Below are 13,705 nucleotides of genomic sequence, written 5' to 3' on the forward strand. Positions count from 1 at the left end.
GATCGGCGAGTGCTTTAGACCACTAGGCCACTTGGCACCCCCAAATACTGACAGAATGCATGAATAGTAAACTGAGATAATGATAATTGATATTCTAGCTTAAATATCAATGCTTAGAAAGTGCATCAGTGGTAAATACTAATAAAATAAAATAATAAACAGTGAGATCTTAGCTAAAATACAAACTAATGAGGTACATTCTTGGGGTGTTTGAATGTTTCAGGGTCTCTGACAATAAACATTTCCTATCAGTTTACAGTTGCAGTTGCTTTGTGTAGTTTATTATTATCTTTCCTCTTGGAAGCCTACATTTTGTGAACAAGCATGGATTGTAACGTTTAATGCAGAATAACCTTGTCTCTTTATGTGAGAGAGAGCTTACCATGTGACAATTCATGTGAGACAGGCCAGTCACACATGAGTACATGCAGTGATGTCTTTGACAATGTTATTATACTTATTAATAGGCTACATTGTTACTAATCATACCATCTTTTCTTTTCCACAACTCTTTCTTAGTGAGAAATGAGAGAGAAAAAAATTAATCGATCAGATACATTGGTGTGAGGTAAGGAATTCCACCCTTGGTACAGCCTCATTCCTGCCTAAATGTTCTGACCCATGGGCTGGATGTCCCTCTCCCATAACATTTCATGTTACAGATTTTTCCCCTTCCCCATCAAGCCAGGTTAAGTTGTTGGTGATCCCTGAAGAATTAAAGTTTTTCTGATGACATGCAAATTTTGTGTCCAATTGTCTGCCTATAGTACAGTAGACAAAAGATTCCCAGCAACAGCAAGCAGATTTTTAAAAAATGATTTCAGAAGAGTAGAAACTTGTAGGATTTATAGAGCACTGAACATCCTTGTTTAAAGAGAATTACATATGAGTTAGTCTCCCAAAGGTAAATGTACTGAGTTCTGAATAAACAAATTATTCAGAGAAGAAAGGTTCATTATTAATCCTATTCTAGCATTTACATTGAGCTGATAACTTTTAAAGTTTTTGTGGGACAGGGTAACTGTTTTTCTTACCTGTGAATGGTAAGATATATGTATCAGTTTTCTGATGGCAGTGTTAAAGTGTGTTAAAATTTTATATACATCTGTGTCAGAGTTCTGGGAGCTGTGGTAGATCAGTTGATTGAGCATCAGACTTGTAATCCAAGTTGCAAACATTGTATACCTTCCCAATACAGACTGTCAGCTGCTTTGTTGAGTCCATGAGAAAAGCACTGAACTCCATTTTCCTCTTATGATATAGCCAATAATTTTTTTCAAGTGCCATTAAAACAAACAACAACACAGTATTCAGCTGAAAGTGTTGTTGTGTCTGGCAAAACCATGTTCTATGGAACACTTGTTTTCCAACAGCTAATATTGATTTAATATTTCCTGAGTTTTTCTTCTTTTCAGCCACCACCAAGCAACAACTTCAGGCAATTTTTACAACTTGGATCAGGAAAAGTTGTGCTATCAGCAATTTTTGGGTATGTTAGTTTATTTTTCCCTCATCTCTGTATGTTGTTATGTATATTTAAGTTGTATGTTTGACCTTCGCCAATAATTGAGTTTAAAAATTTGGGCCTACATGACTAATGTAATTTTTTGTAAATATGTTCACTTGGTTTTGAGTTCTAGATATAACCTTGATTCTGACCCTAAAGTTGTATAGAAACTAATTATTTTTTTCTTCAGTTTGATGGAAATTTCAATTAAGAATGCATTCTTCCTGATCCTCTTCTTGTGTCTTAGGTTTTTATATTAAGGATTGTTTACATGAGAAAAATTTATTCCTATGTTTAGCTTCAGTTCAGATTTAATTTGAGAGGAATCTTTTATTTAAATTGTTCATTGGCATTATCAACAGTTCATTGATACATTTCGGACTATAATACTACTTTGGACTTACTGTGAATTTATTCACTGACATTCTGGATTTTACCATTGTAAAACATCAGGATTGTTAGTACATCAAATTATTCCAGGCTATTGGTACATTAGCACATTTGAAATTGGAATTCATTCAGAACTCTGCTGGAATTCATTTTTGGAACGCTGAATACTTTTGGACTTGTTTTAGAACTGTTAGGTATGTTTTTGATTTGATTTACAATGCTTTAAGTTCCTTTTAAATTTTCACATTTTTTTCTTGGGAAATAAACTATTTCTTGAATTTTACTAAACATTTTTTGTGTTTGCTCATTTCTGTTAAAAGTTGAAGACCATAGAGTCGTAACAGTGTATGATCATTTTATTCAAAACACCCGTTTCAAAATAAATGCAATCACATAGATGTCCTATTAATGACATGATGTCAGAATAGTATTTGATAGGCACATCACCATACTGTTTAGTGATTGGTGTGATGAAGTATACCAGGTCTTAATTGTCTGCTCTTTTATTTATTAATTAACATATGTATATGCAGTTCAACTTTTTAATAACCTCTGAATGTTTACTCTGATATTTTATAGGCAGATAAAGTATTTTGAATTTCTTTTCAGTGGGTATACATTTTTGTGGACTTTGTGTTTGCTACGAATCACAAATTTATAAACCTAAAAAATATTATTTTTGTATGGGAGGAATATGACTCCTTTCCAGATCTGCTGGTGCATTATGCAACAGCTGATCTGCTTCTGTGCAGTTTGCATTTGAACTCAACAAGTAATCTTAGTGCTTAAAAAAATATAGATCTACAGTGAAATGACTGACTTCTTTCCAAATCTGTGAATCTAAGTACTTACAAAAATATAGATCTGTCCTTGTGAAGAATATGACTCCTTTCTCTATTAGTGAATCTGTTGTTGTTGTTGTTGTGGGGTTTAGCACCATTTTCAGCACATGATAGGCTATACATGGCGGCCAGTATTAATGGTGGAGGAAGAACCGGGGAAAACCCCGGAAAGAACCACCACCTATGAGAAGCTACTGGCAAGCTTTCTCACATACCAACATTGGCCGAATCCAAGACTTGAACCAACGCAGACAGGTGAGATGGCAGTGATCTGTAACAGAGAGCGCTTTAGACCACTCGGCCACTCAGGCCCCATCTGTGAATCTAGATGCTTACAAAAATATAGATCTGTCAGTGCGAAGAATTACTCCTTTTTGAATCTATGAATCAAAGTGCTTACAAAAATATAAATCTGTTCATGCACAAAATATGATTACTTTTTGAATCATTTTGAATCATTGAATCTAAGTGCTTAAAAATCTTAAAAAATATATATCTGTCTATGCAAATAATATTATTTCTTTCCAAATCTATGAATACTTAAAAAATTATAGATCTGTCAATGCAAAAAATACAGCTCCTTTTTGAATCTATGAATCTAAGTGCTTACAAAAATATAAATCTGTCCATGCAAAGAATATGATTCTTTTTTGAATCATTGAATCTAAGTGCTTAAAAAATATGATCTGTGTATGCAAATAATATTACTTCTTTCCAAATCTATGAATACTTAGAAAAATATGACTCCTTTTTGAATCATTGAATCCAAGTGCTTGCAAAAATTTAATTTCTTTTTACAAAACCACTAGAATTGATACCCACATCAATACATAAACTCACAGTATGACATGGTCCTTCACAATGTTTTCTAACTTTTAATGGATATTTTGTTCTTTGTCTGCTTTATCAGTTGCATTTGGGTGCCATTTTGTTTGCAACTGATGCTTTTTTAGCCAGTATTGGCAGAAAAGTTTTCCATCACTCATCATTGGGTTGGATAAGAACAACAGGAAAATTCATTCTTCAAAATCAGAATTTTGATTCAGACACTTGGCAAGGTCTCGTCAGACCCAATATTATAACACTTGGAAACATTTGTCTTGTATCTGATTCAAAACTGTGATTTCACGGCTAAATTGCTCATATCTTACATACCATACACACTTGCTTATAGTTGATCCCAACTGCAAACAACATAGACCCTGATCTGCCATTGAATAATATGTGGAAGATCAGGATCCATGTTGTTTGTTCAAATGTTTACCCCTCACAAACTGCTCAGACCCAGGTCTGCTGGTGCATTATGCAACAGCTGATCTGGGTCTGTGCAGTTTGCATTTGGACTTGCAAGTAAATACAAATGCTATATGAATATGAAGAATTCCATTCATTCTTCATTTATACTGATGTTTTCTTACCTGGTACAAGTAGGTACCAAGACATATTGATAAGCTGTTTTCAATTCTGGTAGGTTACTTGGTTAAGTATTTGTTTGGAGATTTTGTATTATACTTAATATGGTTTTTAAAATATTTATATATACAGAACGAGTACAGCTCAGCACAGTTTTCAAGTGAAACATGATTTTGCACAGAACTCTTGCTATATTTAATGCTTTTTTTTATGCCTTTCCATTTTGTTTTTTTGGTCATTTTATTAAGATAAGCAAAGTCCTTCTTAATATGTACAGCACTAGTAGACCCATGGCATTCAGAGCTAGAACATTGAACTGATATATGTAGTATGTTGCTGCTTAGATACATTTCACTCTTTTGCTTTAGACTGACATACCCTGCCAGTCAAGCTTGCTGATTACCATGCAAAACATTTTTCTGCCCATTAGGGCAGTTGCAAAGCCAATGAAAGTGACATTGTAACTTTTTAAATGACCTTGTGTTTTCCGTTCAAGTTGTCCAGATTGATCTAGTGTTGGTGTAGTCAGTAATCTTTTTTTAAGCCTAGTTATACATGTAATTTGAAATTTCCTTAACAAATCAAGGCACTGTGGTAACAATCCTCTAGTATTTCAAGTACTGTGATACAGTCCCTTTGTATTTGAAGTAATAGTTTGACTTTAGTATGACCATACAAGTTCCATCATAGAGAAAGGGAGAGAATAAGTTGAAATGTTTGTACTTGCATTCAAGTATAATATTTATTAATAGATGAAATTCCATGTACATTTCTTAAAGGACTAGCAAAACAATTGTGCAAGATATATATATATATATATATATATATATATATATATATATATATATATATATATATATATATATATATATATATATATGCCAATTTTAAAGAAAATTTTAAACTTTTGTATAGAAATTATTATTATTATTATTATTATTATTATTATAAATTTAGTCAATTTGTAAGATATATAAATATTTATTTTTGATTGCTTTAATTTTTGCATTTACACTATCTTTTAAGTTGATAGATTCCTATATTTCTGTCCATCCAGTATACATGCATTTTTGCTTTATTCAGCATTACATTGTTAATAAGGAAATGCCCAAAGTTATCAATAGAATTTGTAACTTGGTTTCATTTACATAATGTTGTTGACAAGTATTAAATTATTGTAGCACAAAATTGTTACAGAATATCTCAGTGCATGATTGGCTGTTGCCTGTAAAATTTGGTGTGCAGCTTCAAAATAAATGTATTTGTATTTTCACTTTAATATCCAAAGTCTTTCATGCTGGACATAAGCTTGAAAATTTACAACTACTAGAAAAATACCACAATGCAGAGCTCTCTTTTTCCACCAGTAGTTTAAGTTTATGCAATTATTAGATGTAAATCAAATATTTTTCTTTAAAAGTCAATTTTATAAATATGTTAAACTTGTACCTAGCATGGTAGTGATGTGGTGCCTTATTCAGTAATAAGAACTAGTTTTCACTAAGAGTGAAAATTCATCTATGTACATTTCTATTTTTCTAGGAATTTAATTAATTGCTTGGTAAAACTTGTTGGATGGCACTACACAGGGTCTGACAGTCTGTTTGCTGAATTCATCCACTCTTGTGCAGATACGTTCAATCAGGTAATTGCCAAAGGTGTTTGATTACCAACATTACATATAGAGTATGATTGCAGAGCATGGACATAGCCTATTATAACTCATAGGGGTGAAAGGTTCCTTGATTTCAGCCAGGCCTGATCTTACATTCTTACATTTGTCTGATTTACCATTATATACTATGGCCTCTATTGGTGGGTGGTGGGGGTGAACCAACACTTTGTGTCCCAACTGTTTCATATATATATATATATATATATATATATATATATATATATATATATATATATATATATATATATAAGTTAACTGATGATTATTGAAACCAGTCTTAAGTCTCCCAAAGCAAAATTGGATATTCAGGTAACCAGTATTTACTGTGCTAAAAAAAAATTGTTTTTCACTTTCCACAGAATATATTGAATTCTGTTTTATTGAAGTAACACTTTTCCTGGATTGTCAGATTGTTACATATCACAGATTTCAATACTACAGTGGTCCTCTAAGAAACAATAGGGCTTGTTTATGTTGGCCAAACTGAAAAGTGATATCTATAAAAACACAACAAATGTACAGTTATAATATCAGAAATGTTGTCAGACCACTTACAGACATCAAACATGTAAGATGATTCCTAGTGGTTGAAAGGATTTGGAGATGTTTTTGGGTCATTGTGAAGAAAACAGTTTTCATACCTGCCATCACATGATGTGTCATGCTTAAAACATGATCTTGTAAACTCCCAAAACCCCTGACATAGTCTTGTTCTGAAAAACATGATTTTCAGTAATCTTCAAAAAAACAACACAACCCACAACCACCGCTTCAGTATTTACCCATAACATGTAGCATGTATAAATGATAAACAGTCCTGTCTGGAGCTGATGTAAAACTATCCTTGGGGCAGATTAAATAGCAGCAATTAAAAGACAAAGAGGTCAGGTATAAACAACCACCATTCACATATTACTTAATTGGCTGACAGTAGCTAGTACTTTAAAGGCTGCTGTGGGTGACCCCATTGTGCTGATTAGCATAGGTACAATTCAGAAAGTGAAACAACCTATTCATCTTTAGTTATAGGTAAATCAAAGAGATGCTAAATGCATGTTGAAGAACAAAAATTATTACATATCATTACCTTGAATGAGAATGTTTAAGCCATCTGTGTTAAACATTATTGGCAAGCTTGTGAAGTCAGATCAAGATTATTTTGGTTGTTGGAAAAGCATTCAAGTGTGAATAATTTTTGAAGGCAATTCAGGAAGCAATGAGCTATAAGCAAAGCAAGTAAAGCCCAGCAAAGATAAAGTTCAGAACTCCTGGTTGAAGATTTACTTTGTAGCACAGCAACAAAGGGGGAGAAATTAATTATTTGCATATACCACTGACAACATATCAGCATGCAGTATACATTTTGCCCATCAGCAGCTTGTAAAACTTTTCATGCTTAAAATGGGGGGCCCCAAGTGGCTGAGTGGTCTAAAGCGCTCATCATAACAGATCACTGCCATCTCACCTCTGTCTGCATGAGTCTCGGATTCGGCTAATGTGGTTATGTGAGAAAGCTTGCTAGTAGCTTCTTGTGGGTTGGTGGTTCTTTCCAGGGGTTTCCCGGGTTCTTCCTCCACCATTAATACTGGCCGCCATATATAGCCTATCTTGTTCTGAAAAATGGTGTTAAACCCAACAATAACAACATGCTTAAAATGTACTGAATAGGAAAGAACTTTGTGACACTAGAAATGTATTTTATCATATTTTTGTCTCAGTAGTGAATCATGAGATGTAAATATTTTTCTGCTGGTAGTAGTGGTGATGACAATGATTTCAGTGTACATTTTCTGTTAAATTAAAGGTTTTGAAGGTCTATACCTTCTGCATCAGTCACAGTACTTTGATATAATGTATCTAATGTACCCAGCCATACACAAACTAAATCTTTATGTCTTGCCTGCATAAACAGGGCACTGCATCACCACAACTCCATTCTCAAACAAGACATTGTGTTCTACAAAACCATTGTGAGACTTATGTATTTATGTTGTTCTAGGTCATCCTTGCCATTGGTCTTTACCATTCAGCAAAAAAGCCAGATCAGTATCATCCGTAAGTATATTAGGCAATTACACTAAACAGAAAATAGGCATTTGCATTACAAACATAGGAAATAGTTACTTGCACTACAAAGATAGGAAATAGGCACTTAACACTACAAACAGGAAATAGGCATTTATACTGCAAACATTGGAAATATGAATTTACACTACAGACATAGGACGTAGGCACTCGCACTACAAACATAGGAAACAGGCACTTATACTACAGACATAGGAAACAGACACTTACACTACAGACAGGAAACAGGCATTTGCACTACAAACATAGGAAATAGGCACTTGCACAATAAACATAGGAAATAGGCACTTACACTACAAACAGGAAACAGGCACTTACACTGCAAACATATTAACCAGGCACTTACACTACAAACATAGGATTTACTGAAATCTAATTTAAGAGTTTCATCCATTTCTTTGCAGTTTTCATACACCATCTACCCATACAAATCATAATTAATTTATCATATTGTTTGTACATCAGACTTCATTTTTTTTTGGTCAAATCATTTCAATTCTTGTTTAAAATGTTCAGTTATAAGATTGTACAAATAGGATAAAAAATGTTGCAGTAATTGTTTGGAAATATATGAGAATAAAAATATATACAGTTAAGAAATTGTTTTGTCATTTATACATTTTTTAAATTTTCTTTTAACCTTGTATTTTAATATTCAGTATATGAATGTAGAGGAGCTGTTTGTGTCTCAGACAGCTTTAAAAAAATTCCAGTGTATGATTTGAATATATCACATCATGAATATATTGTTTGCTAATTACATATTTGATCAAATCTTTTATGAAAAATATAAATATTTGTTAACCTTGGGTACATATTTAATGTAGGCACTGAATAATGAAAGAGGAGGTTAAGAAATAAATGAAATAATCACCATTTATGCTTGTGAAGAAGTTTGATCATCTCATTTTCAAAAGTTAATAGTTTTGTGTTAATTGAGAATTTCCCATGTTTTTTTTATCCATCTTCCTTTGTTAACTCTATCAGCAAGAACATATAACAATTGATGCATGTGATCTTTTCTTGCCATTGCAATATTGACTACTGTTCAGGGGCTTTTACAGCACATCATCCATTAACAATATCACTATTAAGTACTCTTAAGTTGGTCATTGTCACAAAACATTTCATAATGGAGATTGGTAGCCATCTGATATTTTCTTATTCAATACAATGATATATTAGTATATGCTAAAGTTAAAACAATATGTTATTGTACAGCCATGTCATTTTCTGCTATAAACACAAAAGTCTTTGTCTCTGTGAAATTGATTTTTGTACAGAAGAAATCCGTGCTTGTACTGGTTTTGCTTGATGTCTTCATTGAATTTTTTTTCAAACCCTTACGGAAGGGACATACTTTTGTTCCCCACAACCTAAATGCACTGAATCACCAAGATACAAGTACATGAGATGAAGTGAAGAACCTAAATTGCCTGTTCCTGTAATTGATGAAAGTCACATTTAAAGAGACAATGATGCATACTGTGCTGAAAAAATGAATCATTTCTTTACAAGTTCACTTGATGACAGTGAGATGCAGATGCCTGTAACATTTGAGATGTTACAGAATTATGCCACAACTGTAGAAGGAAATCCAAAGTTTCAGGACTCAAGAGACTGGTCTTGTAGAAGAAAAGCTTATGGGATAGACTGTTATTTGTTGTCTGTCCATTAGCACAAATTTTATATTGCTACTCTTCTAGTTAGAGGATTGCCATGAAACTTTGCACATATTTTCATTCCAGGGTTTAGCTAGTTCTGAATGAAAATTATTCCACTGAGTCAGTCAACATGGCCTCAACAGCTAATCCTGAAAAGCATGTTATTTCTACACATTTTGAATGGTTGGTCATATAATTATGTATGGCACTTTAACTAAATGACTGCTTATGAAGCCATGCTGGTCTTAAATTTAAATGCTGCAAATCTGACACCTAATATGGTTGTCATAGCAGCCATCTTGAAAAAAATCTTGTTATTTCTATTTCCCCTCAGTGGATCGTTTTATGTACATGGAGTTTTCACTAGAGGACTTATAATGATATCTAGTTGGTCCTAAATGATAATGGTCCCAATATGATCAACAATATAGTCACTATTGAAAATCTTCCAGTTGCTGATTGTAAATGGATGGTCAAATTGTTTTGGGGTTTCACAAAAAAAATTCTTAATGTATCTAGTTGTCCTAAATGAAAATGGTGCAGACTTTACATCCAGTGTGGTTGCCACAGCAGCTATCGTGAATATCTGTTTTCATTACTTCTAATTGGAAAGCCATATCAATGTGGGGTTTTATTAAAAGAATGGTCTAGTTGGTCCTCATTGGACATGATGCCTATCTGACCTCAGGTATGACCACCATGGCAACTCCGAAATGGAAATGTATATAGACTTGAGGTTTTCACTATAAAGGCTTGTTATAATGTCTAGTTGGTTCTCATTGAAGATGATGCAGACCTGGCCTCAGAAATGGCCACCGTACAGCCATCTTGAAAATCTTGTTACTGCTATTCCTTATAATGCCTAGATGGTCCTATGAAAATGGTAATGATCTGACATCCAATATGGTGGCCATAGCAGCCATCTTTAAATCCTTTTATCACCATTTCTTCTAAATGAAAAGTCATCGTCATATGGGTTTTCACCAGAAGACTTGCTATGATGTTTAGTTGATCCTAAATGAAAATTATGCTGATCTGGTTGGTATGGCTACTGCAGCAGCCATCTTGAAAATGTTATTGCTACTTCCCTTTGAAAGGATGGTCATATCAACATGAAGATTTCACCTTTAGATTTTTCATTATGTTGTCGTAAATGAAAATTGTGTGAAAATTGTGCCAATCTGACATTCAAAATGGCCACTATGATCATCTTGAAAATGTTGTTATCGCTACTCACCCTGACTGGACACCCATATTGATATTGACATGGGGATTTTTACCAAAAGACTTTTTATACTGTCTGGTTGATCCTAAATGAAAATAATGTCAATCTTGCATCCAGAATGGGTATTGTGATGGCCATCTTGATAATCATCACTACACCTGAATGGATGGTCATATTGGCATGGGATTTTCTGCCATAAGACAGGCTTTTACTTCTGTCTAGCTAGTCTTAAACAAAAATGGTGCTGATCTGAGATCTAATGTGAATAGCTTCCCATGGGTCAGTGCATCTTAACCAGGATTATCCTAGGTTCTTCCTCCACCAGATACACTGGCCACCATTTATAGCCTATCATGTGCTGAAAAATGGTGTTAAACATAAAACAACTTTTAGTAGAGCTGCCACAGTGGGCAATTTGAAAATCTTGTTATCACTTGAGTATATCAAAATTGGTTTCGATACTCAAAAATTAAAAAGTATTAATCATGTTAACTTGGTTTCCTAAAAATTCTTGGACAGTAGAGCATCCATTCTTTGGAGGGACTCTTGTTTCAAGAGAAAAGGAATTATGCTCATAAGCCAAACAATTATACAACATTTATGAGGATCATGTGGGAGAAGAAATGTGAAAAACGTTTATTTGGAAATAATGGACAAAACACCAGCGTATTTTGACTTGGTACATACATGTGAATAAGGTTGGAACAAGGTACATGCTGGTTATAAGTACTGGTAGTGACAAGTACCATTTAACGTGTATTGACATGCCTGGTTTTTGGTGATTTATTACCACCCATGATCATCATTTTAGGGAAAAAGATACTTAAAGAATGCTAAGGTCCCAAAGGGAGTCGTTGGGAAGGTGCAACAGAAAGCTTGGATGGATGAACACCTCTTGTTGGCTTACACTGATGAAGTGCAGAAAGCTAGGATGGATGGACACCTCTTGTTGGCTTATACTGATGAAGTGCAGAAAGCTAGGATGGATGGACACCTATTGTTGGCTTATACTGATGAAGTGAAGAAAGCTTGGATGGATGGACACCTCTTGTTGGCTTATACTAATGAAGTGCAGAAAGCTAGGATGGATGGATGGACACCTCTTGTTGGCTTATACTGATGAAGTGCAGAAAGCTGACATGCTCACCTTCTCCACTGGTTTCAGATTTGTTCCATGGTCGTGTGACTGATGCAGTGGAAAAACTTGATGAAAAATGGAGGAAAACAATGGCAGCAGTCCACAGCAGATATACTTGTATCTGAAGAAGTCATTCAGGGGACTGCAGTAGTGAAAATGGTCAACTTACATAAATGACCAGACATCCAAAAATCATCACGGCCTGGAAGGTGAGCTAGGATACGGTAGAGAATTGTACCCCCTTCAGAATTGTAACACCAAGGTTGGCTCAGAGGCAGTACAGAATTGTGGCCCTTTCAGAATTGCAGCTCCTTCAAAGCAGCAAATAAATGATTTTTTTTTCTCAAGCCAGTGGAGAGTTAAAGAAGAAAAATTATGTGACAGCTTCAGAGTGATTGGACTTTCAAATACACTTTATAGCTAGGTGATCCATTGTATTAAGAATGATGAGTTCCATTAGAAAGTCCCACTGCCAATTGTGATGGTGGAATGTTTGAGGGCCATGACCTAGGAGATATATGCTGGACATTCTAGAACTCTTGAACATGCATTTCTCTATAGGAATTTTTTGATATTTAATATCTAAGAAATTCATTGCATTAGAATTGTAATGTTATTGACATACTTTTTTTAAACCTCTCAGAGTTTACAGTCTTACATATTGACTTGTTATTGTTTCATATATATCTCCCTGTCTGTCTCACACATTAACTAATAACAATAGAAGCATGCTTGAGTTCTTTTATCCTTTGTTTTAATTAAGTACATGAAATTAATGTTTTTATAAGAATACAAGGTGCACATAACTAGCCATTTTAATCACATGTAGAACTAGTTAAATGGAGGAATTATCTGTCTGCATTCCAGAGGTTTCTTACTTATTATTATTCATTTATGATTTACTAATTAGCATTCCTAAACATACTTTCAAAAGTAATACTGGCAGGTGTGAGCAAGATCAGACAATAATTGTACTAGTTTATTTTTATGCTAGTACAGTTAGGTCAGCAAGTATCGTAGGTCATTTAGGTCTATGTTAAGTCCAATCCATTTAGTTTTTTACATGGTGAATACTACAAAATATTAATTACGTTTTTTACATATTGTTATTTGTACTCCTAAAAAAATAATTATTTTTTCATGTGTGAAAATTTACATGAATTATTTTAGCTTCCATTTCATTGCCATGATCTAGCTAATAATTTGTAAAACATTGTGATTTAAGAACAACAAAAAAAATCAATTTATTTTACCTTCATAAAATTTGACAGTTTCAAAACCTTGTAATATTTGCATACAAATTTTTACCTATTTGATTGTCAGTTACTTTTAGTCATAAAACAATTTTTCCCCACAAAATAAATATTTTACATTAAAATTTGATACATAAAAGTAGGTTATGTTCATATGACTATCCAAGATTACAACCTCTTGTACAGCAATGCTTTAGATTATTGCTTAATATAGTTATTTATTCTGTTTTCCAGATATGGTTACAAAAGTCTGAAGCATATCACATCGCTAGCCAGTGGTGTGGGCATATTCTTTTTAGGAACAGGTGTGTCTGTGTACCATGGAATTCAAGGTCTTCTTCACCCAGAACTCTTCCATTTCAATATTTGGGTAAGCATTTTGACCTTGGACCATTGGAAAGTCAGAATTTGTGAGTAGAAACTAGGTTTGGGAAAGGAAACTCATTATAAAGTCTGAATTATTTTAGTAGCAACAAGGTTATGCATAGTTTCTGCCCTCATGTTGTGATACTG

The 13,705-nt window shown here is 33.7% G+C and overlaps 1 protein-coding gene across 2 annotated transcripts in view; it reads left to right on the plus strand.

Moving 5' to 3' along the window:
- The window catches only part of LOC149797793 (proton-coupled zinc antiporter SLC30A9, mitochondrial-like), a 94,764-nt gene that overhangs the window by 36,623 nt on the left and 44,436 nt on the right, over positions 1–13,705 (plus strand). For both annotated transcript variants that reach the window (XM_089962764.1, XM_089962763.1), the window contains exons 8-11: positions 1,416–1,489; positions 5,695–5,797; positions 7,827–7,882; positions 13,427–13,562. In XM_089962764.1, coding sequence (XP_089818890.1) covers positions 1,416–1,489; positions 5,695–5,797; positions 7,827–7,882; positions 13,427–13,562 — 369 coding nt within the window. The remainder of the gene's footprint in view (positions 1–1,415; positions 1,490–5,694; positions 5,798–7,826; positions 7,883–13,426; positions 13,563–13,705) is intronic.

The sequence above is a fragment of the Sinohyriopsis cumingii genome, chromosome 6 (genome assembly GCF_028554795.1).
Source record: "Sinohyriopsis cumingii isolate HCF-2022 chromosome 6, ASM2855479v2, whole genome shotgun sequence".
NCBI classification, from domain to species: Eukaryota; Metazoa; Mollusca; class Bivalvia; order Unionida; family Unionidae; genus Sinohyriopsis; species Sinohyriopsis cumingii.